The 21,777-nt window shown below is 43.7% G+C and overlaps 1 protein-coding gene across 5 annotated transcripts in view; it reads left to right on the top strand.

Moving 5' to 3' along the window:
* Nucleotides 1-21,777, top strand: part of LOC141111973 (uncharacterized) — a 144,875-nt gene that overhangs the window by 117,575 nt on the left and 5,523 nt on the right. For all 5 annotated transcript variants that reach the window (XM_073604222.1, XM_073604220.1, XM_073604221.1 and 2 more), the window contains 5 exons: nt 741-893; nt 3,487-3,639; nt 5,976-6,073; nt 7,133-7,267; nt 19,939-20,050. In XM_073604222.1, coding sequence (XP_073460323.1) covers nt 741-893; nt 3,487-3,639; nt 5,976-6,073; nt 7,133-7,267; nt 19,939-20,050 — 651 coding nt within the window. The remainder of the gene's footprint in view (nt 1-740; nt 894-3,486; nt 3,640-5,975; nt 6,074-7,132; nt 7,268-19,938; nt 20,051-21,777) is intronic.

The following is a 21,777-nucleotide window of genomic DNA, read 5'->3' on the forward strand; positions in this document are numbered from 1 at the left end:
GTGTACTGTAGTTCAGGGTATGGAATATACTAGTAAATGCTAAATGCTTTCTAATTAGGCCTTTTAGACTGACTTTATTAACAATTTTAGAAAAACTAAGCTGTCGCAAACCTAGTGCAATGTAAAGCACACATCTGTTCTCTTGTTTGCACTTTAAAACCCAACTGAAGTTTCTCTTACCATTCATTTTCTTTGTATAGCAGTCTTAATGAAGGTAGAAAATCATGTGTCATGTACAATGCTGCAAGGCAGATAGCTGCTTTCTGCAAAGAAACATCAGTTCTTCGGTTTCTCTACAGTAGTCTGAGACACCCCCACCCTCCATCATGCTGAGTCAAGCTTATGAACAGTGGGCATCGGACAGCTGCCAAGAGACCACTGCTTCCACACAGAGAGCAGTGTCCTCCACTGCCTAGTGCAGAGCCCAGGATTTCCACTTTCACTGGGGCTCCTCGACAAAGAAAAACAATAGTAAGACACTAAAAGCTTAATCTTTCCCTTGAAACTTCAGTTGAGGTTTAACTTGTTTTAAAGAAGGGAATATGTCCCTATGCTAAATTGGAAATTGCCTGCCTAACAAGCTACATACTGGTTCCATAGCAGTCCCTTCATTCACAGTGAAGGTGATTGTTTCCCTGTAACTGATATGCACCTTATGTGTCAGACAATGGCAATTTCTATGTATTTAACCTGATGGCAGGTTCACTTTAAACCCTTAAACAAAAGCATTCTTTCATCAGGGTGTGGAGAAAGTCGCATTGGTGGGAAACTCTGCAGCTCCAGAAAAAATGAGTTCTCATCTTGATAACAAAGAACCAGCGAAGCAAGATATGCAAAGATATGTCCAGGAAATACAGCAAAGAGATCTGATTATCCATCAAATAAATGCCAAGGTAAAATCCTGTGCCTACATTACATTTAAAACAACGGTAAAATGATTCTTTCTTGTGCAAAACTTAAATGCAGTAAGATGATCCATTTTATTATCACAGAGTATTTTGAAGCTTAATCCTCTTATTCATAGAGAAGAATGATTTACTTTCCATTGCCATTTTATCAGGTGCTCTTGCCTAGTACTTTAGTGGGGTGTATGTTGTCAACAACAATACTCTGCCACACTCTGGCATTCAAGTAATGCTCTTTTGGTATTTAGTATTTAAGTGCTCTCGCGCTACTATGGATTAGTGAGTAAAAAATGGGTATGTGATAAAAATATATAAATATAAGTGCAGCAAAATCTATAAGTGTAACACCTAACACTAAACAATTTAAATAAATAAAGTGATTTCGCGCAACTAGTGATGAACCATTCGAAATAAATTAACCTATGAGCTTCAGGAGAGTGTTTAAAATGATCTAAGGTGGAATTAAAATGAGTGATATGTTAAATATCTATCTGTGATATTAAAAAGAAATATCAAATAATTAAATGTAAATCATGAATTTCACTCACGTTAACAGTGAAATTCATGATTTACATTTAATTATTTGATATTTCTTTTTAATATCACAGATAGATATTTAACATATCACTCATTTTAATTCCACCTTAGATCATTTTAAACACTCTCCTGAAGCTCATAGGTTAATTTATTTCGAATGGTTCATCACTAGTTGCGCGAAATCACTTTATTTATTTAAAATGCTCTTTTGGTATTAGGTGCCTAAAATTTGTTAGTCCTGAACTTGGCACTCCACTCTGTACTACCTCAACCCCTTTGAGGCTTCCCTGTGTGTATTTTATTTATTTATGTTATTTTACACTTAGCTTTTTCGAATGTCTTCAGGCAGTCACTAGATGCACAGGGTCCTCTTTGGATCTTATCAGGATGATGATGCAGGTTGCAGCACTGACATTATGTCATCTGCATCATTTCACTGTGAGTGGAAGGTGCTCCATGGTAAAGCCTTCTGAGAGGGTTGGACCAAAGTCCTTGCACTCACTTTATGTCCTCGGTCTTCTGTGTTGAATGATGGTGAGTGTCCTGGAAGACTGAGCGCATTTTGTTGTCAAAAGCAGTGTTCATTTTGGCAGCAAATTTTGATTTAGTTTTAGTCTTAAGACTAAAATGGCATTTTAGTTTTAGTCCCATTTTAGTATTCTGCAAGTGTTTTAGTCGACTAAAATAATTTTTGTAGACTAAAATCAAATGGGTTTAGTTACATTGTAATGCATTATTTAAGCATTTCTCCACAATTTCCAAACGCCTTATATACTCCTGGAGTGAAAAATCCAATAGGTTATTATTTATGGTATTAAGGTTTGAACGTGCACTACAGACGCAGATTTAGTCATAATTATAAGGTCTTTAAGGTAAACCAAGTTTTGTTACAAAAATATTGCATTTTTGACAGAAGTGTAATGTTAAAATAAAAAAAATAAAAACTCTTTGCGTTATGATGCCACCATGCAGTGCACATTAACTTGTCTGCTTTAGGAAAATACATAATGTTTGAGGAGGGGGGTGTTTATGTAATCTTCAGGCCTAATATTGATTTTTTTTTAAAGCATGGGTGCAAAAACAGCTCTGGCAGCAAAAGGGTTAATCCTGCACAGATCAGACAGCGTGCTGCTCTCCCGTAGTGGACAAGCTGTGAAGCCTATTGACAAGGAGCAGGTCTCCTTCAGGGGGCCTCGATATATCAATGTGAAGTGTTAGAGGGTTAACTACACAACCCCAGCCCCCGCCATCCTAACAGAACATTCCCCTTCAGGCTGCAGATGACAGACATTGAACATTGCAAAAATTGCGCTGACGAAAATTATGACAAACGTTTTAGTTGACGAAATTAACACTGGTCAAAAGCATCCATTGTCAGAGACAGCACCAGAAAGGAGGTTAGCCAGAGCTGCTTTTATTTATTTTCTTCAAACCCTTAGGGAGTCTTTAAAAAAAAAAAACGTCTGGCCTGGATTCGGGCTTTAATAACCAAAATGTATTCAAACACAATGCTTTCCAAGAATTATCCTTTTTTTAAACCTACATTGGTTCAGCTTGGTTACATCTAATCCTTCATATCTCATATCCAAAGGGCTGATGGGAATTCACTGTAGTAGTCTGTGCTACATACAGTCTTCACTGGAGCTTCTGGGTGCTGCCCGAGCAACTTGCATCCTGAACACAGGGTTTCTTGCTTGGCACCTACGCCATTCGGAGAATGTCTTACTTTTTTTTTTTTTTTGTATGAATACAAGGCATTCTCATGTTGGATGAGTCGAATATATTTATGTAATTCTCCCCTTCCTTTTGACACGAAGAGATCTGGAAGAGACCAGCACTGACTATACTGTAGTAGCACAGGCTACTACAGTGAATTTCTGCAGCCCCAGTGACCCTCCATGTATTAAGCTATGAAGGATTAGAAGTATCCAGCTGGACCAATGTAAGTTTGAAGAAAATCATTCCTGGAGTTCAGCTTTAGGAATATAATGATCCGTACAGTCTTTGATGTAGTGTTAGTGATCATGTTCACTTTCCCTTACAGGCCATGGAATCGATGGAGATGAACAATGTGTTATCAGCTCAGCTGAAGAGCGTGTCCCAGGGATTAAAAGATACACAGATGAGATACACTGACCTGCAGAATCAGTATTACAAACTGCAGAGGGACCTGCAGAGCTCACAAGTTACCAGCCGCGTAAGAGCTTGTTTTCACTATAGCATACTGAATTTATTTCAGATCTAGAATTGACTGTCAGGCTGTATAACGGAGACCTCTAGATGCATACCTGCATGCATGCTCCGTAGTGCCCCATGAGTCTTAAACACACAGCATCCTGTTATTCAAATACTGACATACATGGTCACCCTCTGACCTGCTTCTTTCTCTTTCCTTGCTTCCCTATTGATCAAGGAGGCTTCTTATCACACTTAATTTACAAGGTGGTCACAGGGAAAAGCGGACTACAGTGTGACCATGCATGCTTTGGTCAGTATATCTATAATGCAACTAGCAGTGTCCTCTGGAGACAAACTAAAAATACATGAAGGCATCCAGCAGCAAGTATAGCATGCATAATAACACAACAGGAGTGCTTCAAAAAATGTATTGCAGTAAAATTGCTTTTCCAAACAAAGGAATTGTTTACAGGATCCCTTTTATGAGAAGCATGGTGGTGTTGGCCACCCTATCAAAATGCTGGTTAGCTTGTCGTGCAAACCTTGTGGCTTCAGTACATTGAGTCACTGACCTAAACATATATAGATCAAGAGTTCTTCACTGTCAGCATGCTTGCGAAGGTTCAACTAACCAGTCAGCAGGGCCAGTCCATGCAGTTCTGCAATGGCAGGTTTTTATGGAAGGTTCTGATAAAACTGGCACTTTTAAGGGCAATTATAGTATAATTTCAAGTGTACTGCTTGTATACTTGTGCTGTGCATATAAACTTAAAGTGTTGAATGCATATACACTATATGGCCAGAAGGGTGTGGACACCCCTTTATACAGGTGGGATTCGCCCAGGTGCCTGGAACAGCCACTGGAAGACTGAGTCAGCCGCTCCCGCCCCATCCACAGCCAGCGCTGGAGGAGCAGAGAGCTAGTAACTGACAAGCATGGCTCTCTGCTCAGTGGTGTTTCATTGTTCGGTGCAGAGGGGGCAGGTGCTGCATTGGATAAAGTGTGTATAACTATTGGAAACCCAATACTTTTATTAACGAATTTTGTGTAGAAGAACTCAAATTGTTTGCACAATGCCCGGTCCGCGACCCTACTGAACACCTTTGGGATGAATTTGAATGCTAATTGCCAGCCAGGTCTTCTTGTTCAACATCTTTACCTAACCTCAAAAATGCTCTTTTGGCTAACTGGGCACAAATTTCCACAGACACACGTCAAACATTTGTAGAAAGCCTTATACCAATACCAATGTCCATGGTTGCAATGGAAAGTCCAACAAGCCCATATAGGTGTGATGGTCAGGTGTCCATATTATATTTTGGACCTGTGTTGTATTAGAAGCAGAGATGGCTGCCTTTATGTACGTAAATAGAAAGTATACAGACAAACCTCTAGGTTTACACAAATGAAAAAAAAACATTTACACATTTTGATGTGAATATTTACATTTCATTAAGATGATTACATTCACCTGCATATTTAAAGAATTGAAAAAGTTAAGTCCTCAACATTTGATGTTTGAGGTCTTTGACTATGCAAAGTAAAATGTAATGTGCAGATCCCTACACAACCAAACATAAACATCCGTTGATAGGCATCCCTTTTGTTGTCTCCTTTTCTGTTCAAATTTCAAAGAGATTCTCCTGGCATTTGTTGCTTCCAGCGCACATTCCATCCTCCTGAGTTTGAAGTTTTAGGCTCATACACAGTGAATGTCACACAACCAGCTGTAAGTGTAGACAATGCCTTTCCACGTTTGGTCCCCTTCTGAACTGACATATTAGACTTCCATGCCCACAGGCATTCGGATACAGAACATGTGCAAGTCACAAATGGCTTGTTCTCCCAGCTTGTAATCAATGCTTTGTTCTTTGTCCATATAGCTGTACAAGAAACCACAGTTCTGCCACATGTATGATCCTTTAGATTGTGACTATAAAGTTTTACATATTGTGCTTTTTATTCCAAAGATTATGTATTGACAAGTTGCCATTAGTTGTATGTGGAGTAAAGATATAATAAAAGGTACTTTACTTTACAAATGGTAGAAGTCCTTAAAGCACAATGGTGAATGTGAATATTTCCCCTTATTTTTTAAAAGATGACGGTCGTAAGGTTAAAAATATTGGCTAATACATTTCCTTTAACGAAATGAATCATTTCAGCACCTATTTGTAAGTTGTAGATCTATGGTGGTTGATGGTAATGGTGGCAGTTAATTGGTTTCCTATACAATTCTACAAACGGGATTCTTATCACACAGTCGTACATAAATGTATAGAAGCCACGTATTGATTCATCCAGGAATTGTCTCTTTGTCTGTTGAATAGCTAACATGCTTCTTTTTCTTGCAGAGTGATGGTATGACTGAGGTGCCGCCTGGAGCTCCTCAGGAGAGAACCAATGTCATTGTGGAAATAGACAATGCCGAGCTGGCTGACCTGAGGAGAAGGTATGCCAATGTCGTGCTCTCTCCAGAGAACATTTTGTACCTTACAAGGATGCATATATTGTCCTTTGTCCTTGGGAAAATCATGAAAGGAACAGGGAGAGGAGGACGTAAGATTGCTATACGGCAATAAGATGTTCTTGGTTTACATACCATTTCAGCTTATAATGACCTTTTTGTTATTCCAAATAAACAATATTGTAATATTGTAGGAAAAGAAAAATAAATGCACATCTTTTGGCAGGTAAAAAAATGTTTATCTTTTTTTTTTTTTTTCAGGAACCTGTAAAGCATTACACCCGCAATCAGCAGATTGCAGGTGCAATCTCAGGCTCCTGCAGATTGTCAGTGTAGCTGTACAAGGCACGGGCAGGCAGTTACTGAGTGACAGGAAGGATCAATGAAACTGCAAAGCGCTCTCATCAGTTCATTGAGAACTACATGCCGTCAGCCACAATGGAAGACGGTAGTTGTAGTTGTCCCATTCACAGAACTCTGTGAATGAATGATGCGGCTGGGTGGGCGGAGCTCCACACGGCCGTGTTTTTTCTAAATTGTGACAGCGGGTGCGGGGAGAACATCCCTGGCCTGCTGTCACGGGAGCTTGGGAGGGAAGGGGGGCTAGGATGTCAGAGGGCTGCTCAGTTATGTGCTTATTACACCCTAAATATGGGTGTAACATGTTACTAAAGGTGAACTTATCCTTTAAGGTGCATATAATCAGCCCCACAAAAAGTATCGCCTACATTTTTACTTTCCTACTTAAGGCTTACGAGACTCAACTGCTATATTATAGGTAAATCAAGCAAGTTTGCACGTGTAATGCCTTAACTAATCCCATATTCCTGCTGTATCAGGATTATCTTCCTTTGTATGATAAAGCTGTAAAGACATAGGGCTTTCTGCATACGGATTAATATCATAGAAATCTTTTACTGGTATATTTCTAGATGTGCACAAAAGAAAATATCTGCCATTATACATGCATGGCTGGAACTTGTTGCTCCAGTGTAATTAGTTACTATCGGTTGGCCAAGTCTGAATTTTGATGTTTCTTTAAAGGCTTGCAGAGACTGAAGTCAGTTACGACAATGCACAACAAGAGCTCCTGCAGTTATCGGAGAGGCTGGCTGAGGAAAGGGTACGCAGAGTGTCCACTGAAGACACCCTTCACCGCACAGAACAGAAAATTAGGAGGTTGGATTTTCTCTTTACTTTAAATCTGTCCCTGTATGTTTCTCTGTGAGAAGGTTCAGCCTTACTTTGGCTTGTAAAGCTAAATTGCAGGAAGGTATAAAAGATGCAAATTAAAATCGAACTCCGACACACAAAAACTTTAATTTAAAGCGGTATTAAACCCAAAACCCCAAATTTTATATATTGCAGGTTACCAATCATTAGATGTGGTTGCATTGGTTTTCTTATTTCTAGGCTTTTCCCCTCTGTTTTCTCCTGGTGATCTGGCCATCACCTCCTGTATTAGAGTGCGCCCCCACTCTGGATGAAGGAGCAACGGTGACACCTTTTGGACAGCAGCTTTGTCAGTCTGGGGGAAGGGGAGTGTTAGATGCACTTGTAGATTTAGATACAATAACAACTTGATGCTAAACTCCAGCTCACACTTTATAAGCAATTACAGCAAACCGTTTTGTCCCTTTTAGGATTCAGGTTTTACATAAAGGCTGATCATGTAAGCACTCCTGTCAGTGTATCAGGAACCATGAATCAGAACGCGACAGAAGTATAGTTAAATCACACTTGTTTAATAATAAGGTAAACAGAGTAAGCGTAGTCAAAACAAGCCAGAGTTCAGTAACCGGATCGGGTAGTCAGCCAAGCAAATGTCAGAGAGCCAGAGATAAACGTAGTAGTACAGCAAGCAGGATCAGGAGCCAGAACGAACGTCAGCCGAGCAAGTCTTCAACAGCAACGCAGGAGATAGTTACTGTGATGTTGACAAAGGCGAAGGCAGAGATCAAGTGAGCTGGACAACTTTGATAGGCAGGACTGACAAGCAGAATCAACAACAGCTGGGTAACTGTGGAGAGAGATTAGAGCTGGCAATTAGCCGACAGCTGAGCGGCCAGCTCAGAGAAGGAAGGGCTGAGCCCAGCCCTGACATAGTGTTAAAGTGGAAGTTCAGTCAAACACTATATACTTAAATCTACTCCCACCTCCATTAAAAGCCTATTCGATCTACCCTGTACAGGAAAGATCTGATACTTTACCTATGCTGAGGGCACCCTGGCCCGGTTACATGATTGGCTTCCAGCGCCGGCTCCATTGTAGAGGAGAGATCACCGACAACGGCTGCATAGACTTTGGGGCATTTGTTGTAGGCTGTCCCTCATCTACACTGAAGCCAGCGCTGGGACCCAATGATGTTACCAGACCGGAGTGCCTAGGTAAGTATACAGATCTTTCCTATACAGGGTAGATAAAATAGGCTTAGAATGGGGTTGGTAGTAGATTTAAGTATAGTTGGTGTTTTACTGAACTTCCACTTTAGATGGTTTGTCTCAACCCTGTAACTGCTACACCTGCAAGAAAGCTTGTTCTGCTGAAAAACAACAGACTTTCTGGCCAGATCACCACATGAAAATAAGGAAAAGAGAGTCTTAAAAATGAAAATGAATGCAGCCAACACATCTAAGAATTGGTAAGCTGCAATATAATACATGTTTGCTTTTAGGTTTAACACTGCTTAAAATATATTTTTCAATCGCCGCAAAGGCTATAAATCCACCGCGTGTGCTTTTTGAAACTCAGATATTTCCTTGTAAAAGAAACAGTGACATCACTGTGTTGGGTATAGCCTGGACAGAGAGCAGTGCTGTGGGAGGGGCCCAGTAGGTCTTCCCACTACAGGCTGCCTGCAGATGAAAGACCAGTCACCCTGCATAAGGAGAGAGAGCAGCAGTGAGCGGTCTTTATTACAGGAAGCTCCTGCACAGAGGTAACGTCTCCCACTGGATTACTGCACAGATCTGGAAGAAATACACAAATCACTCCAAGATTCAAGAACATACATGTCTCTTTTATTCAAAAATATGTCTAACGCCGAGATTTAAACAAGAATACATACATGACTCTTGTGTTTAGAAATCTCTCTAATTAACCATCAAGGCAGTTTTATATGTAATAATAACCACTTGCCGATTGCAATACGTATATATACCTTGCAGTTTACCGGGATTATAGTTTTTGTTCAGCAGGCAGCCAGCTTTCTCATGAAACCAGTCCGAGCAGCTCATGAGCCACTGAGACGGTGTCCAAAGCTTCAGCTCAACAGTGTCTCTTGGGCTTACCGTTTCCACCGGTTCGCCTGAAAAACGAGACGGTGTCCAAAGCTTCAGCTCAACAGTGTCTCTTGGGCTTACCGTTTCCACCGGTTCGCCTGAAAAACGATCCGATGGTGTGGCTGGCTGCTCCCATAGGTGATCAAAGAGTTAACACTATTTGATCCACTCTATCGCCTCGGAGGACCAGAGCGAGGTCATGACGTTACTTCTGGTCCAGGCTGGAGGAAAATTTTTATTTTTTTTTTAAAGCGAAAGATTAAAAAAAAAGTCTTTTTGACCCCAGATCTTAACATAAAGTGGACCTGTGTAAAAATGAAAACCAAAATAAATAATAATAATAAAAAAAAAATTAAAGTGTATTATTACCAAAAAAAGTGCATTTAAAATTCCTGCGCAAACAAATGACATAAAAAAATTGCAACAATCGCCATTTTATTCCCTCTATATATTATATATATTTGGAGGTTATAAGTAATTTTCTAGCAAAAAATACTGATTTAAACTTGTAAACAAAAAGTGCCAGAGAAAGCCTTGTCAGGCAAGTGGTTAACTAATAGTTTAAAATGTAATACTTGCCTCCCAAGTGCCATCCTGTGCACTCAGTCAATGTTACCAGGAAGTGCTAGTACTGAAATACACCTTCCACTAGTACTAGGTTATGGACATAAGGGTAGAGGGGTTGTCAGTAGTCCCAATAAACTTTATTTCCAGGGTGACAACACCACCTCCCTAGATTTAGTGCAGTGAGTGTGGTCACCCTAGGACAGTGTTACTTGTGGGATCACCAGATGAAAATAAGGGGGAAAAAGAACTGTTAAATTGCAATATATTATTTGTCTTTCGTTCATTGACAGACACAGTGCTCCATTATTCAGAACCATAGGGTTATATCGCCCCCTACAAGAGTAGGACACTAGGCAGAAAAAAGACTTAGCTACGCCTATGGGCAGTTTTAGGTGATATACACCCCCCTCACTGGTACAGGCCTTCAGTTTTTTTTCTGCCTAGTCAGGAGTAAGGACCTAGTTCCCTGCTAGGATCTCTGGTCCTGACAATTTTTTGTGTTTTGCTTCTTAAACTACTTTTTTTCTCTTGGATTTTTTCCTGCGAGATCTACAGTCAACTGCCGGACTGGGCGACGGGCTGGACACTAAGATCAAGTGGTCTCCCCAGTCTGGCCAGCTAGCGCGTGCAGATCGCAGCTACGAGTTAGGTCGACCGCGACATAGGGGGCTTGCCCTGCGAGTTAAACGCGAGGATGCATACGACCGGGTCTCGGCCTGAGTCGCAGCGTACCTCATGGCCGACAGCCCCCCACTTCGGTGGCGAAGAAGATCTGCCTGGGAGCGTCACCCGGGCACTCGCTGGAGCGGTAAGTAAGGGGCCCCCTCCTCTCCTTCTGGAGTGGTGTGGGGCCCGGGTACTCCCTGGGGTGGTCGGTCCATCTGGGGTCCTCCACATCCCCTCCCCTTCCCCGGGTGAGGCCCAGGCCTCTGGCTTAGGTGCTTCGGACACTCTGTCCACCCTCCACCCCCCAAGGGTTGCCACTATGGGGGGGTACACCTTGGTACCTGCTGGATGGTTGGGTGGGTGACTAGGCATCCGCAGATCTGCGCTCCCTGCGGCGGCCCTCCACTAATTTAGGCCCTGGCTTTGTGGCCTACCGAGCACTCGCGGCGGGCTGGCGACCGAAAATGCTTTCCGTTGCGGGCATCCACCCTCCTCCTTCCAGGGGGACGGCGCTCTGAGGGCGACCCCTTTTTGGGGGGGTTGTTTGAGTGTGCCTTCCGTAGGCGCCCCCTGTGAGGGGCCTTAGTGGATGCCCCCCTGTGAGGGGCCTTAGTGGATGCCCCCCTGTGAGGGGCCTTAGTGGATGCCCCCCTGTGACGGGCCTTAGTGGATGCCCCCCTGTGAGGGGCCTTAGTGGATGCCCCCCTGTGAGGGGCCTTAGTGGATGCCCCCCTGTGAGGGGCCTTAGTGGATGCCCCCCGTGAGGGGCCTTAGTGGATGCCCCCCGTGAGGGGCCTTAGTGGATGCCCCCCGTGAGGGACCTTAGTGGATGCCCCCCGTGAGGGACCTTAGTGGATGCCCCCTGTGCAGGGCATCAGTAGGTGCCCTAGTGCAGGGTTTCGGCTGGTGCCCCTTGTGAGAAGCCCGTGGTTCCAGCAACGCTCCGCTGTGAGGTACCCCTTGTAGGGTCCCTCGTTAAAGAGTGGACTGTTCCACCAGTAGTGGATCCCCCTGTCTCTAGGTTGCGCAAGGCGACCATGATTCTGGTAGAGGAGTCTCCGGCTTTTAAGGATCCGGCTGACATACCTGGAGGGGGAGCAGATTCTCTCTGCTTCTGCTGAGTTGGCGGACCAGTCGGTCTGGGGGCTGCAGTTTGTATGCGATGCCTCTTAGACGCAGTTCCCTCGGTTGCTAAGGTCTCTGTTTCGGCAGTGGTGCTTAGACATGTATTGGGGCTTAAGTGTTGGTCTGCAGACTGGGCTTCTAAAAAAGCTCGGACTGGGTTACCATTTCAAGGCAGTGTCTTTTTGGGGCTACCCTGGATGACATCATTACGAGTCTCACAGGAGGGAAGTGTACATGTCTTCCACAGTCTGAAATGGGGAAAAGGACCTCGTAGTGGATGCGGTCCTTCTTCTCGGCACACAATGGACCTGGTCTGGTGAGCCAAGAGCGGGGATGCCTAGACCCACGCACAAGGCCCCTTCAGCATTAAGGCGTGCTCTCACCTATGTCCTAGTGTTCCAGCCAGGTCTCCTAAATGAGCTGTGCAAGCGCTGTTGCCTCAGGGTGTGCTTGTCCCGGTTCCAGTGGGTACAGGAGGTCAGAATGAAGGCCATCCGCACGGTGGTGGCGTCCTTTCATCATGGGGACTTTCGGGCTTCTGTCGACATCATGGATGCGGATTACACACTCCAATATGTGCCCAACACCAACACTTCCTCCATTTTACTGTGGGAAAAGAGCATTTTAAGCTTGCGGTGTTGACTTCTGGTCTCGCCTCCACCCCTCGCATACTCACAAAGGTGTTGGCCCCAGTTCTGGCGTGGTTACGTCAGCGGGGGATTGCAGTCCTGGGCTGCTTGGACGATCTTCTGCGAGCAGAATCCCTGAAGGGCGATGTAGCTCACTATACAGACCTCAGTTTTCAGTTGGCTTCTATACTACCTGATGTCTGCTCCAGCTCCTTCCAGAAAATTGGATTATCTGGGCCTGACTCTGGTTTCATCTCTGGCCAGAGTGTTTCTTCCTCTGGAAAACTCCAGAAGTTGCATGCTGCATTTCAACTACTGTTGTCTCTCAGGTGGGCCTCCCTGCAGTCCTGCATGTGGGTGTTGGGCCTGATGGTATCTACCGTTGAGGCAGTTCCATACAAGCTCATTTCAAGTGAGATCCTGGCGTAAAGTGCCCGAGGTCTCTGGACTATCAGATTCGGCTGAGCCTAAAAACTGGGGGTCCCTGGTAGCTTCACTCTCCAGGATTTCGGCAGGCGCATGCTTTCTCCCCTTGTATTGGACAGTGGTCACCACCGATGCCAGTCTGTCCCGGGGGTGTCCTGGGACTGGGTTCTGCTCAGGGACATTGGACGCTGGACGAATCCTGACTGCCGATCGATTATGCTGGGACTTCGAGCGATCAGACTATGTATGGATCATGGATGTTGACTTCAGGCACTCCTGGTACGGATCTAGTTGGATGATGCCATGGCGGTGGTCTACGTCAATCACCAGGGTGGAGCGAAGAGTGTTGGCAGCCACCCTGACAGTAGCCAACATCCTCCGGTGGGCAGAATGCTTTGTTTCGGCCCTCTCCGCCGTATGCATTTTAGGAGTGGAAAAATGGCAGGCGATTGCCTCAGTCGGCTAGTGTTGGTCCACGGAGTGGTCTCTTCACCAGGACATGTTTCATTGGATATGTCTCCGATGGGGCACCCCTGAGGTATACCTGTTGGTGTCCCGGCCTTAACGGAACGGTACTGAGGTTTCTGGCAAGGTCACGGGCTCCTCTGGTGGACACTGCAGACACTCTGGTGGCCCTGTGGGGCCTGTATTGTCGGATCTACGCCTCTCCTCTCAAGATTCTGCCGCAGCTTTTGCGCAGGATCAAGCCCGAAGGGTTTCCGGTCATTCTAGTGGGCCCGGATGGTCTTGTCGGTCTTGGTACGCCGACCTGGTGCACATGGTTGCTGACGTCCCTTGGCGACTGACTGTTGGCGAGATTCCACTGTCCCAAGGGCCGTTCTTCCATCCTCCTTCAGGCTCTGGTTTTGAAGGCCTGACTGTTATGAGCCAGGTGCGCAAGTTTACGACACTGCTGAAGGCTAGGAAGCCTTCCTCTGGGAAGATTTATCACCGGACATGGATAGCATACATATCCTGGTGTGAGGCGCTTGCCATTTACCCTTGTTCTTTCTCGGTGGCTCAGATTTCGACCTTCCTTCACCGGGGGGGGGTGTTTAACAGAACTTGGCCTTGAGTACAGCTGTCGGCCTTGGTGGTTTTCTTTGGCGTCCCCTGGTCTCGCACTCCCTGGTGCGTACTCTTAATAAAGCGGTTCGACGTCTGCCTCCGCCGTGGGATCTACTCTGGGTGCGTTCGGTTCTACAGGAGCCCCCGTTGGAAATATTCGGGAGGTTCCTCTGCTTGCTCTGTCCCAGAAGGTGGCTTTTTTGGTTGCTATGACCTCTGCTCGCAGAGTGTCAAAACTGTAGGCGTTATCATCTCATACTTCTTACCTGGTGATCCACAAAGATGAAGTGGTTCATCGCCTTTGTCTGTGGTTCCCTCCTCTGATTCCTTTTGACTAAGGACGTTGTATTGCCTTACCTGTGTCCCAGGTCAAAATGTCCTAAGGGATTTGCCTTGCATGCCCTGGATGTGTTCAGGCGATTCGGGTGTATTTGGCAGTCACAGGGCCTTTTCGGAGATCAGACTCACTGTTTGTGATCACGGACGGGTCAAAAAAGGGGCTGTCTGCTTCTAATGCGACCTTTCTAGGTGGATCGGACAGATGATGACTCTGGTCACTTCTGCTATTCTATCAGGGGTTGGGTTTCTACTTTCCCCGTTACGGCGTATTCTACTTGGCTGCTTGTTGCTTCTTGGGCATTCCATCATCAAGTGTCAGCAGTGCTGGTTTGCAAGGCGGCCACTTTCGGTGTACACTTTCACAAAATTCTACAACGTGGATGTGCTGCCACTTGTCTGCTGTTTAGAGGGTCTTTTCCCTCTTGAAGGGGTATTGCTCCAGTTTGTTTCTGTGTTGAGCTCCTGTTACCTGGTTGGCTCTTGTGTTAGCCTTGGAATTTTTCGTTGTCCCACCCCTCATGTTTGGCACTGCTTTGGGACGTCCCTGTGGTTCTGAATAATGGAGCGCTGTGTCTGTCAATGAACGAAAGAGAAAATGGGATTTTTGACTTACCGTAAAATCCATTTCTCTAAGTTCATTGACAGACACAGCCCCCACTTCTCTAAGGAGTATTGATGCTTCTGACACTGCTTGTTACTAAACTGAAGGCCTGTAACAGAGGGGTGTATATCACCTAGGACTGCCCATAGGCATAGCCAAGTCTTTTTTTTCTGCTTAGTGTCCCACTTCTGTAGGGTGCGATATAACCCTATGGTTCTGAATAGTGGAGCGCTGTGTCCGTCAATGAACGAAAGAGAAATGGATTTTACGGTAAGTCAATTTATTTTGTTCCTAGGTTTCCATACACTTTATTACCTAGAATGATAAAATTGTTTTTTAATTGTATTTACAGTGTCCTGTGTGTGACCACCCTAATTCCTGTTTACTCTGAAGTCACTGTAGAGGCTTCAATTAGAACACAGCGCTGATTTCTGAGGCTGTAATTTGTTTGTCACACAAGGCAAAACTTTATCTGGCTGAACTATTGTTTACTAATTAGTGCCTCATTATGGCTAATTGATCCTCTTGCTTACTGCATAGCTCATTTACCACGCTGCTTAATATCCCCCCTCAGGCACAGATTTTTCGTTCTCTTACGCTGTCTCTTATGTGTATGGTGGCCCTCATTACATTTAATATAATTTAAATTTTTTGGTTAGTGTGGGGGAGGATTTGCTCTCTTGTCAGTATTTACTGCAGTCAAAGAGATTCTTTCACTTCCTGTCTTGTAAATATATGTGACCCCCAAAACAGGACGTGAGGGGAAATCTGACAGAACAACAACATAGACAAAAGTAAAAATGATTTTTTAAGAAGGAACGTGCTAGAACATCCTTTTATTGTTTGATTCCCTCGTGCAGGTTTTCCCTCACTTCCTGTTCCCAAAACAGAAACAAGAGGGAATCTCTGCATCATTTACAATTGTGGCAGTCCTTGCCGCCCCTCTGGGGGGGGAGCGGTCTGTGGGGGATAACTTTAAGAAGTTGAGAGACAGCTGGGAAGTGAGACATAGGGCCTCCTCAGCACCTGTTCTTACCCTTAGGCTAGGTTCACACTATTGCAGTCTCCCTGTGGCTGTGTTTCATTTAAATTCTCCAACCCAACCGCAAGTCTAAAGTTCTAATGATGCCCCAGATATAAGTAATTTTTAATGGGGGTTCTGACCTTTTCACATTCTATCAGAAAAAAAAAATGCTTTTGCTATGCATTCATTTTAATAAATAAGAACAAAAATGCTGCGCTACCATTCAAAAAAATACTATCATATAATAAAGAGTGTATTGCCGCTAATGAATAAGGGTAATTGTTATTGATTAATAAGTAGTCCAATAGATATTAAAATATAACGATGTGATAGCAATTTATAACGGTGAATAAATGTGACTTCCAGCATTATCCAATCTTCTAGCTTCTTCCTACTTACCTCAGTACTCTCACCTTCAATGGTGAAGTCACATGGTGTGTGACGCAACGTGTAGGGTCGAGCCTGTAGGAGAGTGGACCAAAAGTGATGTTATACCAGAAAGAACAGTACCCCCATTTATGCTTGTCGATTTTTTTACTAATGTAATCATTATTTTAGAGAGTAATAAAGCGCATTTTAACAGAAAAAGTTTATTTAAGTTCCAAGATATACAAAGGCAAGCAGTGATACAAATAAAGCGCATTTTAAACATGCTACACTATAAGGCTATCCTCTCTGTTCCTACATGATACACGAGTACCTAATAGTACATGGGTCAAACGTTCTTAAAGGGACCACAGCTCCATTACTAAGGAGGAACTTCTGAGTGGACAAGAGCACCTTAGTGGGAGGTCATACTAAAGAGACAGCTGGGATCCCATAATGCAAATTGGATGAGAGAAAAGCTAGCTGAATACTATTACACATGAGTGTATACTACAACATTAAGGTGAGAGCACTGAGGTGATTGGGAATAAGCTTGAAGATTACATAAAGCTAGAAAAAGTCACATTTATTCACCTTTATGAATTGCCGTCATACCGTTATATTTTCATTGCTATTGGACTATTTATTTATTGATCATTGACAATTACACTTATTCATTGGTGGCGATACACTCTTTATTATATGATAGTATTTTTATGAAAATGGTAGCGCAGCATTTATTTCTGTTTGATTAAACACCATTTAATGCATGCAGCAACCTATTATTTTCTTACACGATTTATGGTTAGAGGTCCACCGAAACATATCGGCCAAAATTTGTGTGTTTTGCATTTGACCAAAAGAAGACAAGATGCCGACAATGGCACCGAAAAGGGTGCCGCACCTTGTGGTGATGTCATCCTGGCATGCCCCAGTCCTCCCCTCCTTTCCCTTCTTCCCTTCCTTTCCCTTCTTCCCTTCCTTTCCCTTCTTCCCTTCCTTTCCCTTCCTCCCCTCCTTTCCCTTCCTCCCCTCCTTTCCCTTCCCCCCCTCCTTTCCCTTCCCCCCCTCCTTTCCACTCTTCTTGTCACGTAGAGCGGCAGTCTCCCTCTGTGTCACAGAGCTGAATTGTTCAGCAGCCACTGTAACAAAGTCCTGCCTCCTGTAATAGATGGCACACTGATCTAATGCAGGGAAATTGAATCAGTGTGGCGTCTATCATAGGAGGTGGGACTTTGTTACTGTGTCCGCCTGGCTCAGACCATTCAAATCCAGCAATCCAGCTCTGTGACACAGCGGGAGATCACCCCTCTGTGTGACCAGGGCACTGGTGAGGCTGCATCTGATGGGCACTGGCGAGGCTGCATTGATCTCTTGTATCATGTCTGCTAGAGGTGCAACGAATGGAAATTTTGCTAATACTATTAGCAGTGTGTTTAAGTAAGAGATTACAGACATGATACAAGAGATGGTTAGAGACTGCAGAGTGCATTTTTCTTGAGCTTTTCTTGCACTAAAGGTGCTAATAATGGCAAACAATAAATTGATATTCATTTAAATTGATGATATTAATTAAAAAGTTGAATATAATACAATTTTATATCTAAAAATCTAAATATGTTTAAAAAACTGTAATTTTTGGTTTCGGCTAAGTGCATCCTGCATTTTCGGTTTTGGCACCAAAATTTCCATTCGGTGCACCTCTAGTTATGGTTCGTGGTATCCATTACCACTTAAAGTGGTTATTAACCCACTTATATAAAAACTTCCCATCTGCACTGTAATAAACCAGTAAATGTCCCTGTGCCTGTGTCAGGTAAAAAAATATGCTTGTCTGTATGTATAACGGCGGGGCTCCCAGCACTCAGCTGCCTCTTCGGGTCTCCTCTCTTTCCGACTTACAGCTCCAGTGGGTGGGGCCAAGCGCTCCCACTGACGTCAGCCGGGGAGGAGAGGAGAGAGTGGAAGCCGAGTCAGCTGAGCGCTGGGAGCCGCGCTTTTATACATACAGATAAACATATTTTTTTACCTAAGTGCAGTGCAGATGGGATTTTTTTAATGAAATATGAGAGCAGCAGGAGGGGGGAAGGAGGACAGAGGGGAGGGGGGAAGGAGGACAAAGGGAACACAGACACAGAAGAGCAGGCTGCGGACACCCTAGAGAATAAAATGGCTGTCGTTACAATACTTTGTCACACCGTATTTGCACAGCGGTCTTACAAACGCAATTTTTTTGCGAAAAAACAAGATTACAGTACAGTTAGTCCAATAGTTTTTTTATATTGTGAAAGATAATGTTACACCGAGTTAGTTGATACCCAACATGTCGCGCTTCAAAATTGCGCCCGCTCGTGGAATGGCGACAAACTTTGACACTTAAAAATCTCCATAGGCGATGTTTAAAAATTTCTACAGGTTACCAGTTTTGAGTTAGAGGAGGTATTTTGCTCTAACGATTGCGGCGATACCTCACATACGTGGTTTGAGCACTGTTTACATATGTGGGCACAACTTACATATGTATGTGCTTCTGCGCGCGAGCACGGAGGGACGGGGTGCTTTAAAGAATTTTTTTTTTTTCTTATTTACTTTATTTTTTATTTTTACACTGTCCCTTTAAAAAAAAAAAAAAAATTGATCCCTTTTATTTCTATTACAAGGAATGTAAACATCCCTTTTAAAAAAACATGACAGGACCTCTTTAATGTGAGATCTGGGGTCAAAAAGACCCCAGATCTCACATTTACACTTAAAAGCAATAAAAAAACAATAGTCCCTTTTAAGGCCGTTGGACGGAAGTGACTTTTGGCATTGCTCCCGTCATCCAATGGCATAGAGTCGAGTGGGGGCCATCATTCCCTCACTTGACTTCCTGCCTATCAGGGGAAATGGTTGGATCCAGCTAACGTGGATCCGGTAAACGGCGGAGATGACTGGGACGTGGAGGGAGGGGGGTGGGCACCTCTCCCGCCGCCGGTACAAGTGATCTCGTGGAAAATCCACCACGGAGGCCACTTTTATTCTAAAGCGGACCGCCCACCATTGAAGAAAATACCGGGTTTATGGCAGCTGCCTGCTGCCACAACAACGGTATTTAAAGTCAAAGTGGCGATGTAAATCCACGGTGGCCGGTTTGGAAGTGGTTAAGGTTGATTTGGATTAGAGCACAATTGGTAGCGCAGGAGTCACACACATCTTTATACATTTTAATACTTCCTCCTCCTACCATCCACATTGCTGATTATGAGCTATGCTGGCTGAAATATCTTCAGTATCAGGCACACTTCCGGTTATGTCGAATTCCTGGTCTTCTGTGGTTCCTTCCTCTGGCCCTTATAGTGACATAGGGACCAGAGGAGGGAACCAAGCATACAGTGAGGGACTCCTGCTTATTTTTCATTTAAGTTCTGAATATACATTGCACAGCTTTGCTGTAACATACGTAGAACCCATTTTCATTGCAAGCAGTCCTTTAGGGTTAAAGTAGGCTGAAGTCAGATTGTTAGCTCTTCTACCAAGCCTAACATTGAAACACAAGATGCAGGTACACGTCTATACCTGTAGCTCATTTTTTAACACCCCATGAAAGCGCCTGGCTTGGTAGTCACTCCTGTATTGTTTCCAGGCACATATTTTTTGTTTTTCTGCATTCTCAGGCTGAGTCTGCTCATGGTACTGTGTTTACAATTCTATCCCAATTATCTAAAGCTGGCACACGTACATTGCTAAAAAAAATATGTTGTGTCTGCTTGTTCTAGGTTGGAGACTAAGTCCTCTTCCAGAGAATACGAGTTCTCTCTCCAGATGGAGTCAGACGACGAACGGGAAGCCTTAATTATTGATCCCACTCAGAATGTTGTGGTGCGGAAAGTAAGTGTTGGGCTGATGTCTAAAACTCTCTGCGTTAGAGCAAAAAAAATGATGGATTGACATGATTTAAAGGTATAAAAAAGAAAAATATACAGTTAAAGTTTTTCAAGTGTTATCCCACTTATTACCCTGTATTATGGTTACAAGTAGAGGCAGTTGGGGTGGCATTACTCATTGACTACTCAAGTCTTTTAGGAAATCCAGTGCCAAGTCCTCCTAGGTGGAGTTCTCACATTTGTTTCTAGGTATGAGTCTCACTTCTCTTGTTACAAATGTTGTAGTGCTTTTTCTAATTCGTGCCTAATTGTACAAAGTAAACAACACAGAGCTCTTTTCACTGACAGGGGATCTTGCTGATTTTTTTTTCCTGCTAAGGGAAAAAACAACAAGATCCTTTGTAAAAGCAGCACATCTCACACATTACACATAGGCACACGTTTAACCCTTTGATCGCCCTAGATGTTAACCCCTTCCTAACCAGTGTCATTACAGTGCATATTATTCGCACTGATCACTATATTGATGTCACTAGTGATATCACAGTGGCAGTTAGTTCCCCCCAGTGTTAGATTGCTCACTGCACTATCATAGTCCCATTATAAGTCGCTTATCACCGCCATTAGTAGTATAAAAAATAAAATACAGTGTGTGTGTGTGTGTATATATATATATATATATATATATATATATATATATATATATATATATATATATATATATATATATATATATATATATATATATATATCCCATAGTCTGTAGTCTGACTACACCTATTGGGATTTTTTATTTTTTTTTTAACAAAGACGTAGCAGAATACTTCTTCTTTTTTTTTTTTTTTTTTTTATTTAATTTTTTTTGTTTGTTTTAGGCCCATTTCACACGATTGGCCCGCAAAGATCCGCCTGTCCATTTTTTCAGGCGGATCTGAGCAGGCCACCAATTGACTTGTATGGGCAGGCAGATGTCAGCGGAGATGTGTCCGCTGACACCCGCCTGCCATCCGATCCGACTAGATCCTCTGAAAACAGACGGATGGCGATACGTTCGCCATCCGTCCAGTGGATCGGAAGAAAACGGACATGCTGTTTTTTTATCCGATTTTCCCATAGTGAACAGCGGGGCTCTAACAGGTCCGTCCCTGCTCAGTGAGCAGACACGGACCTGTCATCTGCCTGCTCAGTGGGGATCAGTGGAGCCTTAAAGGTAGAAAGTAAAAAATAATAGTTTTTTCAAAATGTTTTGTCTTTTTTAATTTATATCGCAAAAAAATAAAAAAACCCAGTGGTGATCTACTACTAGCAAAAGAAACCTCTGTGTGGAAAAAATTATATACCGTATATACTCGAGTATAAGCTGACCCGAATATAAGCAGAGGCACCTACTTTTACCACAAAGAACTGGGAAAACGTATTGACTCGAGTATAAGCCTAGGGTGAGAAATGCGCAGCTACTGTAAGTGGAAAAGAGGGTCAACAATGCCCATTTGCATGCCTCACTGTGCCCATTTGCATGCCTCACTGTTCCCATTTGCAGCCATAGGTCCCCCGAACTTCAAACTCGGTAGTTAAGGGTTCCTAGATGCCCCCTAGCTGCAGCCAAAATTTGGGGTCTCTTGACCCAAAGGGTCCCGAAATGACATTGCTGCAGATGGACACAGTTGACCAACTTTGGGGCCCCGTATCTCTGGGCCACTTGGTTCTAGGAACCCCAAATTCTGAACTAGT

Source organism: Aquarana catesbeiana, linkage group LG11, assembly GCF_042186555.1.
Source record: "Aquarana catesbeiana isolate 2022-GZ linkage group LG11, ASM4218655v1, whole genome shotgun sequence".
NCBI lineage: Eukaryota > Metazoa > Chordata > Amphibia > Anura > Ranidae > Aquarana > Aquarana catesbeiana.